The sequence below is a fragment of the Belonocnema kinseyi genome, chromosome 2 (assembly GCF_010883055.1).
Source record: "Belonocnema kinseyi isolate 2016_QV_RU_SX_M_011 chromosome 2, B_treatae_v1, whole genome shotgun sequence".
In the NCBI taxonomy this organism is placed as follows: Eukaryota; Metazoa; Arthropoda; class Insecta; order Hymenoptera; family Cynipidae; genus Belonocnema; species Belonocnema kinseyi.
Window position 1 is genome coordinate 97,290,240 of NC_046658.1, and position 18,579 is coordinate 97,308,818.

The following is an 18,579-nucleotide window of genomic DNA, read 5'->3' on the forward strand; positions in this document are numbered from 1 at the left end:
ACACGTAAACTCAGAAGATGTGGACTGTGACTGCACCATATATCTAGTCGGGAGTGGTGCTGACTGAAAACAGATGATTTGGAGCGATTCGCGCGCCATTTGCTGGTCATTCTAAGGACTTATTGAACTACCCTCGTATACTAAAAACAACGCCTCAAACTTATGGATCTCTTAAAAACAAAAATTTCATATTTTTGAAAATGATTTCTCTTTTTGAACTTTTGTCTAATTGAGAAATTTCATGAGAATAGTTTCGAAATACATATATTTTATATCTAGCAGAAATTTGGATTGATATTTTTTAACCTATTAAAACAATTTTTCGTTCCTTTTTTTGAAAATTAAAAAAAGTTTAAAAGCATATCAATTTCTTAAAGTTTCTCGATTTTGAAAATGTCATAGTGATAATTTTCAAGTCTTTTTTCCGTGTGCCAGAAAATTTGATAAAAATTTCAAAAATTTATAGATAGTTTCTAAACATATTTGATAGCTAGTGAAGAATTTAAATTAAATTTCCTAATCTACTAGAAAAATATTTTTCTCTATTTTTCTGAACATTTTCAAAACTTTCAAAAGTATGTAACTTTTATAATTTTTATCAAAATCGAAAATTTTACAAAGATAATTTGCAAGTCTTCTACCCATCTATGAGAAACTTTGACAAAAATTTCTAAAACTTAAAAAAAAATTGAAATTTGGAAAATGATCTAAATTTTTCATTTTCTTTGGAAAAGTCGCTTCCTAAGACTTGAAAATTAGTCCATTTATTACTCTGACAAGTTTTTCTCCTACAATTTTGAATTGTATGATTTCATATTTGAACCACAGACTATAAATGCCTAAATGTACAACTGACCAGAGCGCTTTTTCGAAAAATGGCCTGATTCTTGTTTTATTGCAATTAATTGAAAATTGATGCATTTTTTGCGCCTGGGAAGTAGCAAACCGCCATAATGAGTATACTCATGGCGAAAATAGTTGTCGGGGCCTCTGGTTGGCTACGAAACAGCGGGTGGTCTAGAGTGTTATTTTTTCGACGATACTTAAAACATCATAAACCTAGGATCGAACCGAGAATTTAGATTGAGTGCCTGTCATGCTTCACTCAACCTTCCTATTGTTAGAGATTACTGTCGGTTAAAAAAATTTGAAATTAGCAAATATTAAGGAATTTAATTTTAATATCCTGCATTAGGTTCATGACATAACGATAAGACGATTAAAAAAAGAAAGAAGAAAATCGGTTAATCCGTTCAATTTATGGATATACCTTTTTTCTCTCTTCTCCAATTGTACGAAAAAAAATATTAAAAGAAAAAGATGCTGCGTCGAAAATTGGAAACTGTTGAATCGGAAAAGTATGGAATTTACATTTATTTCATTTCCTCATTCATTTCATTTATTCATTCATTTATTCATTTATTCATTTCATTATTTTAATTTGATGGTGACTATTTTCAATTGAAAACTCTGCAATCACAGACAATCATAATTTTGCTATCTTTTTTCTTGATTTTTTATTTGCTTCAAATACAACTGCTTGCGTCACAATGAATATGCACTTAGTTAGAATTGATCAAAATTTTTTCTTCAAGATTCATATAATGTGGTTCAATTTCATTGCTTTTCAATCCAAAAATTACAATATTATTCACAGAAATCGAAGGAGACTTCTTTTTCGATGTTGGGACCTAACCATAGGATTATCAAATTAAATGGCACATTGTGTACTGTTTATAATATGTTAAAATTTACTAAAAATTATTAATATATTTCCAATCGATTTACAAGATGGAGTGTTTGCGAAATAAATCCATACTAATACAAATAGATATATAAGATATAAACAACGAATAGAAGTTTATTAAACATTAAAAGAAATTTACAAAAATTATGTAATTAGTCAACAAAACGTAGCATGGAATACCAATTTAGAAAAAGTGGTCATTTCGAGCTTAATGTTCAGAAATTTGGAAAATGGACAATCAATAATTGCTAAAATGATGTTATAAGGTTTTTAGATAAATGTACTACTCCAAAGAATGACAAACCATTACATGTCGATCAGAAAATACGATTGATTGTTACATTTTTTGGGATTAAATTATTGTTTAAATAATTTACGTTTCTGTAAACAATTGAAAGTTGTTTAAAAAGTAATAGGAAATATTCAAATTGTCCACTAGTAATTATTTTTATGAAAAAGACGACGGATATTTGCTAAAAATTAACAATAATGAACGTAAAAATGTATCTTTTTATTTTTTGCTCATATTTGTGGCGCTGTGGGGGGGGGGGGGCGTTGGAAATAAAATGTATTGCTATGGATTTATTTCGCAAACACTCTATCCTGTAAATCGATTGGAAATATATTAATAAATTTTATTAAATTTTAACATAGTATAAACAGTACACATTGTGCCATTTAATTTTATAATCCTATGGCTAGGTCCCCACCTCGAAAAAGAAGTCTCCTTCGTTTTCTGTGAATAATATTTTAATTTTTTGAATGAAAAGCAATTATATTGAACCACATGATATGAATCTTGAAGAAAAAACTTTAATCAATTCTGACTAAGAGCACATTCATTGTGACGCAAGCAGTTGTATTTGAAACAGATAAAGATTCAAGAAAAAAGATAGCAAAATTATGATTTTCTATGATTGCAGAGTTTTCAATTAAAAATTGTCAGCATGAAATTAAAATTAATTAAAATAATTTCTTTTTTAATCGTCTTATCGTTATGTAATGAACCGAATACAGGATATTAAAATTAAATTCCTTAACATGTGTGTAATGGTCTGGAGAAATAATAGACCTTTTTTTGTATAAGTGCCTGAACTGTGAGACAAGACTTCTTTATTGAACTTCTTTACTGCTAAGAGGTAGGAAGGAGACTGGCTTCTGACACAAGGGATGCGTTATACAACCTTTGTCACCCTAAGGCCCATGTCTAGACGAAGAAGTGGGGAGAATAGCCGATGCTGTTACAATATAATAGTCGATGCTGTTTCAATCCCCTTTTTAGATCGGGTTTAGTCTCTAACACTTTCTGATAGGTCTTATTTTAACAGCAGTATTTTGGATTCTACAATCCATATCTCTATCATCTAATATAGGAGCAGCGGTATAATGTACAGTGGGAGATGCGGTGACTTCAGTTTTGACATAGAAGAAACCAATTTTTCACGGTACACACTTAGAGAGTACACGGAAAAAAATGGATGTTCAAAAGTAAAATCTAGATGTTAAGGGTTAACATATTGTATGGTTATGTCAAATTACGTCTGTAAATATTTGAAGAGTTTACTTATTTATGGTCATTTAAGGAATTAATTGATAACTTATTTGTGAATTTTAAATTAAACTTTAGTGTTCGTACACGAACAAAAAACAGATAAAGGGTATAAAATGTCGACCAGATGATGCATTCAGTCAAGTTGAGGTTATATTCAATATTTCTAATTCAAAATAAAAACGAGGATGAATAATCGGAGAACGAATGATCTGTAATCTGAATTAAATATTATATCTATTTTAATTTACTTAAATTCAAATTTTATTTCAAATTTATAAACCTTTTGTCAAATGTGTTAAGTCAATAAACCTAAAACATAAGATCGTTGTTCTCTTCTTTAGACAGAAAAAAGTCGTTATCCAATTTTATTTAAGGACATCTAATTTTTATTCTGTGGAAATGTTCCACAATTGTGATATTCCATAATTTTAATATTGAATATATATATAGCTTTCAAACATAGTCGTGAAATTGCAATGCGCGATGCGCATGCGCTCGAACGGTTTTAACATCTGAATGTGTTTCAGTTTAAAATAAAAATATTTTTACGCCCAACATCTTAAAAAGATGTTAAATGTTTGGCATGTATATCTACGTATTAGGTGCTACAATCCTACCCTTTGAACATCTACATTTGAACATCCATTTTTCTCCGTGTAGCGCTAGCAAGTTGCATTTGTATCCTACGAACGCTATGACTATCGCCATTGCTAGCTAGCCTAGGTGGTGTACCCAGTTAGTCGCGTGGCCACTCCAGGTACGTTTTCATCTGTCCCTACTGACTTTTTCTGCTGCGTTCTCGATGTCATCGACCCATTTCTTTAGATTGTTTAAATTAAAGGACCTAATTTCCTGAGTTAGCGGTATTAACTTATCTTTTATAGAATCTAGTTGATCATCAGTATATGGTAGTGATAAGTTCTTTCTATAGTTAATTTCTTTGACAAGAGTATTCGTTGAGCTTAATTTCAGTACAATATTCAATCCGTTCAGTATACATTTATCTTTGCTTACAATTTTCGTTGGACCGTGAATTTTAATTTTATCGTATCCCGATTCACACAGCACATCAACATCAATTGGCTCATGGGGGATCAAAATATATCCGTCCGTAAGTTGTATAAAAGCAACGTTAATAATTTTAAAAGGGGAATATTTACATTCGTCACTGATACTTTTTACATTCGACCTTATATGCTATTTTCACAACTATGCGTTTCTTACATCAAGTAAGTGGTTTGCATTCGTTTGCACATTTTAATTTCGCCGTAGTGTTTACAATTATCTAAAGATATTCTGTCGGTCGATACGTATGTTGTGTGTCCTTGTCCCATGCCGATAATATGTTGAAAGTTAGACTTCTTCAAAGGGATGGTGTATTTAGTGTTGAATTTATCTTCGAACTCTTTCATTTCACTTCTCAGGATTCCTGGTGTTAGAAGTTGAGGGTGAATTGTTCCGCCGTTCCCGCCATTTATTGCATCTATTAATAATTAGATATCTTCACTCAACTCATCGACTATCATCATGCAGACCGTCATTTGATTTGAAATCGCGATACTTTGTGTGTTTCGGTTTGTTCCGTTTGCCAGCTGGTTTAAGCGGTGAATTGTGTCCTGACTATGCAATTCGAGAGTCTTAAAATCATTAGATGCTGAGTTCCAAAAAGCGTTTTTGAAATATCTCCTAGAAAATTGTAAAATCTTCTCTTAACGCGGGTCCTACCTAATAGCTGATCCAGCAGATTTTTCTGGTTGTCTAAGCGCTCTAAACGCGAACTGATTAGTTTGAGCTCAAATTCTTCAGGGCATTCATTACAGAGGAGGTTTGACTCAATCGCATAAATTTTTCGCAATGAGACGAATCGTTCTTCTATATTATCCGAACTTACTCCAAGTATGAGGTTCCAAGTTTCGTGATACAGATTAGCTTGTCCCAGCTCTTCTGAATAGATAATCACTCCTCCTAGGTAACTCGTACTGACTTCCGCTTCGACTGCACTTAGTAGTAAGAAGAGGAATTTATATGTCTTTTGGGTCGCTGAATTCAAATCTGAGGCCCAAATAACCCAAAAATAGACGTAAAATCGGCGAATACAGCGATTTTTCTTGTATACTTTTGCAACAAAAAAATTTTTCATGCTTGGTGGTCTAAATCAGCATATCCTTGTGGTTGTGGGGTCGCTGAATCCGAATCCGAGGTCAAAATAACCCAGTTGGCTAATATTTGATCAAAAAATGCAAAAATAGAGGTAAAATCGACGTAAAACGCGGTTTTTCGTGCATATTTTTGCAAAAAAAATATATCTTCATCCCCAGTGGACTTATCCAGCATATCCTTATGTTTTTGAGGTCACTGATTCTGAATCCGAGGTTCAAATAACCCAGTTGGCTCATATTTGATCGAAAACCGTAAAATTAGACATAAGATCGACGAAAACCTTTACCTTCCTCAACTGGGATTGTCGTTCACTATAGATACCCTTTGCGTCTCACGTTTTGGGGTTTTTAATTTGCGTTAGTCTCCTTGCATGGCAATAGTAGGATTTTTTGTAAATAAGTTTTATTTACTTTTAGCGCTACCCAGGAAAAACGACGTGGACGTAGTAAATTCTGTTTCCTTTGTGGTTCTTTATTACCGTGAGTCCCCTTGCCCCTCACGCTTATAGGGTTCTTTGATTTTTTATTTTTCTTTGTATCGCTTGTATCGAATCCTTTTGTCCTCAAAAGACCTACGTAGTGGGTTTCGCTTTCGTTTGGTACCTTGATTGACTTGATCTCGTTTTAAACTCCAACAGTAGTCAGCCATCATGTTGATAGCCCAAAATCCCTGATATCGCCTCTCCATCTCTTTTATATCCTAGTGGAAACGTTCGCCTTGCTCTTCACTAAAGTCTCCCAGGTTGTCTGGAAACTTGTTTATATGTGAATGAAGAAAATGTAGCTTCAAATTCATAAGGCAGCCTAGTTTACCAAAGTTTTTTACCATTTCTGAAACCACATTTTGATAGTCTGGACTTTTCTTGTCACCTAAAAAGTTTTTCACAACATTTTTAAAACTAAGCCAGGCATCTTTTTCAGTGCGAAACATTTTTGTAATGAATTTTGGATCCTGCAACATTTTTCTTATCTGCGGTCCATCGAAGATCCCCTCTTTTAATTTTGCTTCGGAAAGTTTTGGAAATTAATCTTCCAAATACGCATAACAATCGCCATTCTTGTCAAGCGTTTTGACAAACTGTTTTATAAGACCCAGCTTTATATGAAGGGATGGAATCAAAACTTCTTTTGGGTCAACTAGAGGATCTTCAATTATATTATTTTGTCCTTGCTCAACCGATGTTTTTTGGCTATCTTTTTTTTTTGTAATGACGAACGCGATCTCGACTGTTCCATAAACACAAGTAACAAGGTGTTCTTGTATACTTTGATTGCTGTCCTAAAACGATTCCAAAAATTTTGAGATCCCCGCAAATTTTCCACTTATAAGTTGAGTAATTGATTTTTTCCAGGACAAATTTTCAGTTACTGTAATTCTCTTTCAGTTCCGTAGAATGCGTGATTGGAATTCGAGCGTAAACATTATTATTATGCAATAACACTACTTTTAGACTGCGCTTAGAAGAGTCAATGAATAGCTGCCAATTTTCCGGTCTATACAGTCCAAGTTTCATTTTTTCCATTAATCCGTCAGTGTTTTTACAATAGACTAATTTTCCATGATCATTTTCTTCAGAAGTAAAAAACTATCTAAACTCTTTTTCTCTATTTCTGTAGAAACTTGATTTAACTCCTTTAGCTAATAAATTTTTCTTTTTCAAAACGGAAGCAAGATACTCTGAAGCATCTTTAGGGAGGCCGAGATCTCGCGATAAATCATTCAATTCTTCAGACGTAAATATCTTAGGAACTTTATTCTTTTCATTGTCTGGTATGTACACTTCTGTATTACCATCGCTGCTTTCATCATCATCCTCGTCATTACCATAATCTGAAATATCATTTTCATCACGATCAACATCGAAATCTTCATCAGCACTTTTATTTTCTTCTGCTTCAGTCGTCTGTCTGTCAAGTGACAAATTTTTTGAGTTTTTTGTAACATCTTTATTTTTAACAGATTTAGTGACACAAGGTACATCAGGATATTCGATAGAATTTTTCTTTTTTCTATTGATTCCTGTCAGGTTTGTCATACAAAACTAGCATTCCTCTTTCCGAAGAGGTTTCCTCCATATCGTAGGTTCCTGAATCTTAAGGGTTTTCTTATTTCCTTCTCTGTTTTTCAATCGATTAAATACCTTATAACAAGCACTGCAAATTTTGTGAGGAACCCAATTTTCACTTTGGTTTTGAACTTCCGTACCAAAATAGCTTTTATAAATTGTTTTTATGGCATCGCTGATGACTCTTCAATTTTCTAAAACCTCAAATTTACCACACATGTAGCAAATTGCATCTGGACATGATCTGTTTTGATTTGGGAGTTTATAGTTAATAGTATAAGTATAGCATAGTAAACTAGTGATTTAAAGCACACACAAAAAAGAAACTGTTAATGGTTTTTAAAACTGTGCTGAAGTCACATTAAGAAGCACGCTTAAAGAGATTGTCATCACTGTCCTCTTTACTAACGTGAAGTTCGAGCGCGATCTTTCATTTGTTTAATTCACAGTCATTTGTTTTGACGTGAAGTTCGAGCGGGATCTGTCATTTGTTTTGTTCACAGTCATTTGTTTTGTTCGATATTACATCTATTTTTGCATTTTTCGATAAAATATGAGCCAACTGGGTTATTTTGACCCCGGATTCGGATTCAGCGACCCCTAAAACATAAGAATATGCTAGTGTAGTCTGTCAGACAGACCGCTTTTTTTTTGCATGCCGGTGAAATCATTGGACTGTATTTAAAAAAGATCCTACCTAATATAGCTTAGGAATCTTTTAAAATTCGTAATTTTGAAAATAATAAAACTTTTTTTTTAAATTTTGTTGTTATGAAAAATGTTATGGATGTAATTTTCAAATATATTTAATATCTATGAAAAATGTCACTTAAAATTTATTTATTTATCAGCAAAGCAGTTTTACATATTTGTTTAATTATGAAAATTAGTCATACAATTTTTTTAATTTTCATCAAAATTAAAAATGTTATTTGAATAACTTGCAAGTATTTTTGTCCTGCATCAGGGACAGTGACAAAAATTTCTGAAACTTTAAAAAAATCTTCTGAAATTTTGAAAAAGCTCTAATTTTTTAAATGTTGGTCCAATCGAAAAAAATTGGATCTATGAATAAAATAATTTTTTCTATTTTTTGAAAAATATATAAATTTTCTAATTTTCATCTAAATTAAAATTTTCATTGGGATAATTTGTAAGCATTTTATCCATCTCTGAGACTCTTAGATATTATTTTCTGATAGTTGAAAAAAATTCAAATTTTGAAAATGTTCTACATTTTTTTTTTTGGAAAGATCTGATTAACGAACTTAACGTTCATTTGGGACCCTTGTGAAGTTTATCAAAGGCCGACTCGATTAGACAAATTCTTCAAATGTTAGCGCGGCTACAACATTCAGGTAACCATACATACAGATATACAGACAGACACCGACAAAATTTTATGATTTTTGGACTCTGTGAGTGCCGGAACGTGAAGATCCGTTAAAAACTAGAGCTAGAAAATTTGGATAATTACATTAAACTCTCATGAATAAGAATGTAGAAATACATATCTTTCAATGCCAACACATAACATGAATTGTAATAATATAAATTTATTAAAATGTTACATTTTTCATGGTAGCTGAGAATCAAAATGAGGTGATTGTGGAAAATTCAACATAGTTGTATTTTGTACATCTCTTAAAAACTTTTGTAACAAATCATTATTGGCACGGCGCTGCTCGATAATAATCAAGAATCGTGGTAGCGATTAAATGCCCTTGTGAAAAAAAAATCGTTAATGAAAGACGCAGAGCGAATAAGTGATCTAAATGCGAACAAGATATAATCGAATTAACAAAAAAAATGTTGAATAAAAAGACGCTCCGTCAGATAAATCTTATATTATGTTTAATTATTTATGTATAGTTATTACAATTATATTTGGTCTGCCTGAGCATGCAGAAACTGATGACAAATAATCACAGTTACGAAAAAATACAACAACGCTCAGATCAGATTAGATACGCTATCAAAAAGCTTAAGTTCAAAATAAAATTCCTACCACGATCAGACGTAGTGCACATTATGTAAAGCCTATCTAAGTTGCAGTTCATATATAAATCTATAAATCTATTCATACCAAAAGTGACTTTAAAATTAAGTTTGTGAAAATGCAGAAGAACTCGATACTGCTCTCAAATTCCGAAAAACCAACACACAAGAATTACAAGAGTGTTCCCTCCAAAGAAGCAGAGAATATTGGGCATTTAACTGCCCCAAATCCTCGACAAGGTGCATGTTTCTTCTCCATAATTACTTTTGCGTAAGATTTTTACATTGGACTGAATTACTATTAAATAATAATTTATATACTATTGCTCGCTTGATATGAAAAACTTTAATTTTTAGATGGTTTTGGAAAATTTTTTGCATAGGTTACCAAAGAGAGATAAAAGAAAGCGATCTTTTCAAACCTCTAGATGATCAGTGCAGTGAGTTTTTGAGTAACAAGATACAAAAATTATGGCATGAAGAAGTTCAATCCAAGGCTAAAGATAAAGCTCGACCTTCTCTCTTTAAAGTTCTAATAAAATGCTTCGGATTGAAAATATTAATAATAGGATTTTTCTTTCTAATTTCAGAAGCATATATCAGGTAATCAAACAATGACATTTATTATGATTTATTTTCAAAATTTCGTTATCGATTAAATTTTTTACTTACCCCTTATTCTTTTCAAACTTTTAACAACGAAACGTCTTTCATGAATTCAATATTTTAAAGTAAATTTTTGAATAGCTCGAATCATTAAAAAATTATTTTACAAACCAAGCATTTTATAGAAATATTACTATATGTGTTTATAATTAATTCATTTTTTAATTGAATGAGCTTCAGTTGTCGGGAGTCTTCTAAGGAAAGTTTTTTCTGAAAGAAATTAGTTAATTTATTGCAATAGTATCATTAAAATTATTTTTTAAAGAATCGATGAGAAATAAAGGCCAGTCAAACACGAAACTGTTTAAATAAGCAATTTTTTGTGTTTGAATTTTTTTATGAAAAGCCGAATATTTTCAAGTTCAAACGAGAACATCATTAATAATATTTAAATTTTATTTATTATAATTAGATACGTATTCTTTCTGATGCCTGTTTTTAATTTCAGAATATGTGAGCCTCTTTTTATGGGCAAGATACTAAGTTACTTTAAGGAAAAAAGTGAAACGACTTTCCAAGAAGCTTTTTACTGGGCAGGTGGCCTTATCTCCATTTATGTTATGCAAATCTTTGTAATCAATCATTTGTTTAATGTTATGCAAATAATTGGATTAAAGGTTGGCATTGTTTGTTCTTGTTTAGCCTATTCAAAAGTTTTGCAAACTAGTAAAACTTCCTTAGAGACAATAACAAGTGGTCAGGTAAATTCAATTTTATATTAATTTAGCAATATCGTTGAAACACATTTTTTCTATTAAAGACAATACAAGTATTTAAACCATTTTTCATTATCTTTTAGATACTTAATCTTTTAAGCAATGACTTAACGGGTTTTCCTTTCGCTTTTAAGTATATTCATTATCTTTGGATCACATTTGTTTTGGTACCACTACTTACATTCATGATATATCGAGAAATAGGCTGGCCAGCTTTTTCAGGAGTTACGTTCTTTTGTATAGTATTACTTTTCCAGGGTAAATTCCTATTTAAATATTAAATCACATTTAATTTAATAATCATAAAATTCAGATGCTCTTCAGTAACAAAATTTTTTAATGACAATATGAATTAGGTGTTCTAGGGAAATTTACACCGTACTGGATATTTAAAGCTTTTTCAAAAACCGATGAGAGACTTCGTCTCATCCGTGAAATTGTTAGTGGATCACAAGTGATCAAAATGCTATCGTGGGAAGAACCTTTCCTTCATCCTGTCGATCAAGTAAGAAGGTTAGAAATATATATTTTTATTCATTTATATATTATTATTTTATTATTGTAATTATCCTAGGGTTGAATTTCCTTCTGTCGAGATCACGGGAGCGAGAGAAAATGTTATGCGTCTTACGACATAAGTCCACCCATCACTCTAATCATTATCCAGTTCCAGAATAGACCCAATGATAGCAGATCATATTGATAAGCTGAATTATTATACCCAACATCCTATTTCATTTCAAATCGCATTTCATCAATATTAAATTTAAGCATATTTTTACTCAATCCAAAAACCGTAATCAAACTCAACTAAGAAATCTTGCATACACGAAATAATATACGTCGCCTGGAAAAAGGAACTAAAAATTCTCTGATGTAAGCTCAATTTCGTCAGCTTAGCAACTCAGTTCAAACGAAAATCAGAGATTCGTATAATCAGTATAATTACAATGCTATAAAGAACAAGAATAAATATGAAAATATTTGGCACTTAAGTAACTCCGTCAACTTTGGTATTTCTCTTATAGCAGACCAGGCAAACTCGACTTTTCGAGAGACAGATTTTTTCTTTTGGGACATAACACGTGAAGTTCTCTTTACGGACCTTTTAAAATAAAAACTAATGCTTTAGGAACTTATGGTATTTCTATAAAGATGATTCGACTCGCACTTCCTGTAGTTTTCCTTATGTATATAACTCCTCACATATATAACTCTTCTCATCAAGTAGGACTTTTCCCTGAGATATGGAAACATGTGCAGATCCACCCTATTCCTGAGATTTCTAGTCCCTCTTCTCGCAATGATTTCCGACCGATTTTGATACTTTGTACTGTATAAAAGCAGTTCGAGCGTATTATGCATTCGCAACTTACGAGTTACTTCGATGCGAATAGGCTACTCGATCCGCTACAATCGGGTTTTCGGGCTAAGCACGGCATATTAACACCCTCCCTCAAAGTTACTTCAGACTTAAAATCGCTATCGAAAATGAGGAAACAACAATACTTGTTTTATTTGACTTTCTAAAAGCTTTCAATACTGTTGATCATAAGCTTCTTTTAAATAAACTTCGTAACTTTCATTGATCTAGTTCTGTAATTGCGTGGTTCGAATCCTACCTTAAAAATCGCTTTCAACAAATGGTTAATGATAAGAATGAGCGGTCCGAATGGTTTCACTCTTGCCCCCCTTCTTGTCGGTATGTACATCTTTGACATTGGATGATTTCAAAATATATGCCTATGGTCCTATCTTTTCCATTAACAGTTTTATTGAGTGGGTTTAGGAGGATATTGATATTGTACATCAATGGGAACTTAACAATAGGTAGAGCTGAACCCTTCGAAAACTATAGAAATGGTCATAGTACAATCGTCTTCCCCGTCCTCTGCTACATTAGGGTCCTTGCCTTAGCTTATGGTTGATGGCCTTGACATAGCCTTCGTTAATTCGGTGAGAGATTTGGGATACATGCTTAACCGTACTCTTTCCTAGAAAGAGCAAATTCTTGAAAACTCGAGGAATACTTTGAGAGTACTCCAACAGCTTAGAAGAAACAAAACATCATTGCCAACTTCAACTCGGATTCTTCTTGTTAAAAGTCTTATCTTCCCTTTTTTTATTATGGGTGTGTTATGTATGACGATATAACACTGATCATGAGCACATCCCTCAATATCAGCAACGGGCGGGAATCTCTTTTTTAACAAAACCCCTCAATATCTTCTAGATCTCTTTGAAAACAGAAATGCAACCTTACCTATTCAGTGTAAGCTTCGTGTAAGGAGAACGGTCTTTTCAGTTCTACGTCACAAATCTTTTAAGTTGCAAAGATCCTTTATGGTGAGGGAAGCGCGTCTTTTGAATGAGATACATGAATCAATCAGAGATGCACCATCGCCTTTTAGTTTTCACTTTTCCTTTTTACTTCACCTTCTAACTTTTAGTAAAGTTTTGCGCCTTAATACTATAAATTTAATCTTTACAGTTATACCCATAATTATTAATTTGTAATCCATAATTAAGTCTTAAGTTTTCTAATTATTTCCGTTATGTCAACCGCCAGCTTATACTAGCATCTATTCTATATATGTCTATATTAGCATCCATCGATAATTAATTTTCTTTTACCTATACGTCATATTTATTATTTGACCAGAACAGTCATCTTTTATTGTCAAATATATGTAAAATTTGTTCCTTAGCGGGCTGTTTAGAAATAAATAATAATAATAATCCGTACGTCATTTATAATTTTAGAAACGCTTTGTTTAAAAATCTACTTTAAAGAAATGTCTATAATTGATACTTTCAAGAATTCTCCTTTATTGCTTAAGCAATAATTATTGTTTACATCAAAAATCAAAATAAAAGAAAACCATTCTTTTTTTCGTAAAATTGACTTATTAAATAATTTTCCAACGAAATCTTAAACATATTTACGAAGAATCACAATCGTTTTAATAATTGCTACGTATTTCGTAGAAAAGAGATGCGAGCAGTATGGAAAATAATCTTCATCGAAACGATAGCAACCTCTTTCCAATATTGCAGTGTGCAAGTTTCCATCTTTACTACAATAATATTTTACTTCATGTTCACAAAATATATCATAGCAGAAAAATTGTTTGTGGTGATTGCATACTTTTATGGCCTTCGAATTATCATAAATAATTATTTTGTCGTAGGTATGATGGATAGTTTCAAATATGGTAAATAATTAAATAAGACGACTACAGAACAGTATGTTACTGATAGTTTACTTTCATTTTAGCTCTTCAATCTGGAGTCAAAGCATATGCCTCTATTAAACGTCTTGAAAATTTTTTGGAATCTCATGAGAGAGCCTACACGAATATTGACAAAAGTACAAATTTTGAAAACACAACAAGTATTGGGAGCAAATTTTCGGACTCTAAAGAAGCAATTTTCATGGAGCATGTAACGACAAAATGGTCTGCTGAATCGAAAGAAGATACTCTAAAATCTTTGAATATGTCTGCAAAATGCGGGAATATCACAGCAGTTATAGGTCAAGTTGCTTCCGGAAAGAGCAGCTTATTACATCTCATTCTGCACGAACTTCCTCTAGTTTCTGGAAAAATTAAAATTCATGGAGAAATTTCCTACTTTAGTCAAGATCCTTGGACCTTTGGATCGAGCATAAGGGAGAATATTATTTTTGGAAGATCAATGAACAAGGAACGTTATGATCAAGTTATCAAAGTGTGTCAACTGGAAAGAGATTTTTCTATTTTTCCTTATAAAGATCAGACAATTATAGGAGAAAAGGGAATAAACCTGAGTGGAGGTCAACGTGCAAGAGTTGCTTTAGCACGAACAGTTTATGCTGATGTCGATATTTATCTTTTTGATGATCCACTCTCCGCAGTAGACGCTGAAGTTGGTAGATTGATTTTTGAACAGTGCATATGCAACTTTTTGAAAGGGAAAACGAGAATTTTGGTTACACATCAACTTCAGTATCTCAGAAATGTTGATTACATCTATTTTTTAAACGGAGGTTCTGTAGAACACAAAGGCACCTTTCAAGATTTGCAAAATTCTGGACTAGAAATAGTAAAATTGCTGCAAAGAGATACTATCGATGAAAATGGTATTGAGCATTTATATCAGAATTCCTCTTCTGAAAATATAAATTCAGGAAGTGTTACCTCTGAAATAAAGGAAACGCAAGCTGATGAAGTAAGAGCTGTCGGAAATGTATCAAATAAGGTATATTTGTCATATTTCAAAGCTGTGGAAAACAACTGGATCGTTTTTTTAGCAGTCTCTTTAGGACTTGTGAAACAGGTGGCAATAAGTGGTGGAGATTACTTAACTTCCAAATGGATCAATAATGGTGAGGCTTGTTTGAAAAATGATACTGATATTGCAAGACATCAGTGTTTGGATGCAACAGTAAACTATGATTGGTATTTTTATGCCTGCGGTGGTTTACTATTTTTTGCTATAGTTGTAGTATACCTGCAAATCTTTTACTTTCTTAAAATGTGCACTAGAGCTTCTCTTAGAATGCATTCATCTATGATGCAGAATATCATTTATGCGCGTGTGGTGTTTTTTTATCAAAATCCCGTCGGTCGAATTATGAATAGGTAATTATTCAGAAGAATGTGAATAGGACAGAAAAAGTACTTCATTGATGTCTCTAATGTTTTGCTAGATTTTCTAAAGATATGGCAATGGTGGATACATTCTTGCCACCGATCCTGTATCGAGTTTGGCAGCAAATGTATTTGATGGTGGTGATAATTCCTCTTTCTGCATTTATAAACTACTGGCTTTTACTGCCCCTCTTTGTGATTGGAATTGTTGCTTTTTGCTTAACCAAAGTTTATCTAAGGACGAGCCGAAGCGTCAAACGTTTGAGTAGCATAAGTATATTGTCTGATGAATTATCTATTATTAATTAGGGGTCATGTAATAATTATATCTCGCTTTATTGAGTAACGCTTATCATTTGTTTTTCAGCACGCTCGCCAATGATTAGACATCTTGATTACACCCTTCAAGGACTCACAACAATTCGAGCTTTCAAGGCTCAACATTTATTATCAAAAGAGTTTAATGACCACCAAGATCAAAACACTTCAGCTTTTTTTCTGAGCTTAAGTTCAGTTCAAACTTTTGTATTTTATTTGGACATTGTGTTCACAATTTATACTGCATCAGTGATTTATACTTTTTTGTTTTTTGGCAACCAGAATTCGTTTGGAGATGTTGGCTTAATCATTACGCAGAACACTATACTTCTGATTTCCCTAAAAGTAGGTACTATCTTTGGTGCTGAAATGGAGAATTGTATGACTTCTACTGAACGTATATTGGAATACACGGAAATAGAGCGGGAAAATATGAAAAAGTATAATTCTGAAGATAAATTACTAGATAAGTGGCCTGTAAAAGGAAAAGTTGAATTTAAAAATCTGAGCTTAAGATACAGTCCTGAAGGAAATCCAGTGCTTAAAAATTTGAATTTTGTTGTAAACTCTGAGAAGATTGGAATTGTGGGAAGAACTGGTGCTGGGAAAACGTCCTTAATTTCTGCATTGTTTCGATTAGTTTATCTAGAAGGAGAAATTTATATTGATGATATTCCAACCTTTACATTAGATTTAAAAAAATTGAGATCTAAAATTAGTATCATTCCTCAAGAACCACTTCTTTTTGATGGAACAATTCGGAAAAATCTTGATCCTTTAGGAATATATTCAGATGGTGATCTGTGGCAAGCTCTAAAGGAAGTTGAGTTCAAAAACACAATGACAACTGATATGGATAAAGGTTTAGAGAGTACAATTTCTGACGGAGGGCGTAATCTGAGCAAGGGACAACGACAGCTTCTTTGTCTTGCGCGCGCTATTGTAAGGCAAAACAAAATTTTAATTTTGGATGAACCAACCGCAGATGTCGATCAGCAAACTGATCAAATAATTCAAGAAACGATTAGAAAGAGATTTTGCAAATGTACTATTTTCATCATCGCACATAGACTGATTACTGTTATGGATTGTGATAGGATTATGGTAATGAATGAAGGATCCATAGTGGTATGTAATATTGTATTTATGGTCGATAATAGTATATGTTGCGATATGTTAATATTTATAGAGTTCCTTATTTTCAGGAGTTTGACAATCCATTTTTATTATTAGAAAATAAAAATGGGTACTTATCTAAGATGGTACAACAAACTGGGACACAAATGGCTAGATCCCTTGCACAAATTGCTGAGAATGTAAGATTACTAAAACTCTATTTATTATAATAGTTCTCTTTTGCAAAATAATATAATTGTATCTAATTTTTTCAGCGTTACCGTAGGAGACAGTATGATTAGAATTAGTCAAGTTAGGATTGAAAGCTGATACAAAACAAATTAAAATTAATACTTATCCCGTTTTCCCTTAAAAGAGAAAACAATGCAGATTGTTAATATTATTTTCTATAACTGTTCCAATCGAAATGTTATGAATTGAAGTACATTCTAGCAAATATCTTGGACTAGTATGACAATGTTTTAAATTGCAGACTGCGTATTTTATAAACCTAATTAAAGTGTTTACTACCTGTATCTTGACTGTCTATGTATATATTTTAATAATTGCGGTGTCCTTTCTGCCACATTGGATCAAATCTTCAGATTTACCCATTCAGTTCTTGTTGAATTAAATATTATAAAATGTTTAGTAGCACGTTGTTGAAAAAATTACTTTTGAACGTACTTTGATTTTTATCAGCTGAATTAGTGACAACTAATGCTGATATCTAACACTTTTTATGAATAACGAATAAAAGGTCCCCTGATAGTAGTTTGTACAAATAATCTCAAGATTAAATAAGGAAGGAGATCAATAAGACCAAAAAGGTAGTGTAAAGTAATTTTCAAAAAATTTTGGAAGCATTGATAATTTTCAACTATTTATTTGTAACAAAACTGAATTAGAAGGATTTTTAATCAAACCATTTAAATTTTGATTACAGTGAAAATGAAAGAATTTGTAATTTCATAACTACAAATTCCCAAAATTTTAAACTTTTGAAGGTTTCAAATTCAACAATTATGATTTAAAAAATCGCTTTAATAGATTAATCGTTTAAATCGCTTACAGTTGATGTTTTTTAATTAAAACATACAAAACTACAAAAATTGAAAAATAAAGCATTACAAAATCAACAATTTCAACGTAATATCTATTTGTAAATTATTTAGATAAAGATTTTTCATTTTGATTTTAATACCTACAACTCTTTCCAATTGAAATTATTATTAATTTTGAATTGAAAGGATTTGAATGCTTTTAAATACTTTTTAAATAAGTTTTTAAAGGTTCTATATATTTTAAATCATTTCATCAAAGTTGATTCTTATCGTTTTATTTTGAAGAAGTTTCATTCTAAATTCAAAATAAATATTTGATGGTGATCAATGACAAATGTTTGAAGATTGTTTTCTATAATAATTTGAAGTTTATTGGTTACTAATACTTTATTAAGAATTTTCAATTTATATTTTAAAATCATGTAATTAATGTTTTAGATTAGGCCACGGGTTGCGGATAGAGGGTCCCTGTACCAAGGGTTTCTGCTGAATATGGTTACAAAAATAAATAGGCAGTCGCGGACAATTGTCCAGGGGTGGTCCCGA

The 18,579-nt window shown here is 31.8% G+C and overlaps 1 protein-coding gene across 4 annotated transcripts; it reads left to right on the top strand.

Moving 5' to 3' along the window:
* Window positions 1–9,469: 9,469 nt before the first annotated feature.
* On the top strand, window positions 9,470–18,520 carry LOC117167748 (probable multidrug resistance-associated protein lethal(2)03659). 4 transcript variants are annotated; one of them, XM_033352902.1, is made up of 13 exons: window positions 9,470–9,793; window positions 9,880–10,125; window positions 10,637–10,725; window positions 10,831–10,889; window positions 10,988–11,162; window positions 11,261–11,417; window positions 13,893–14,095; window positions 14,182–15,526; window positions 15,595–15,809; window positions 15,903–16,981; window positions 17,059–17,169; window positions 17,245–17,799; window positions 18,472–18,520. In XM_033352902.1, the coding sequence occupies exons 1-12, from the start codon at window positions 9,642–9,644 to the stop codon at window positions 17,269–17,271; spliced, it is 3,858 nt and encodes a 1,285-aa protein (XP_033208793.1). In that variant the 5' UTR covers window positions 9,470–9,641; the 3' UTR covers window positions 17,272–17,799; window positions 18,472–18,520. The 4 variants fall into 4 exon arrangements, with proteins under 4 accessions (XP_033208793.1, XP_033208791.1, XP_033208792.1 ...); XM_033352900.1 differs by having other exon boundaries at window positions 10,637–10,889; XM_033352904.1 differs by having other exon boundaries at window positions 9,678–9,793; window positions 9,906–9,962; window positions 10,637–10,889.
* Window positions 18,521–18,579: the final 59 nt, after the last annotated feature.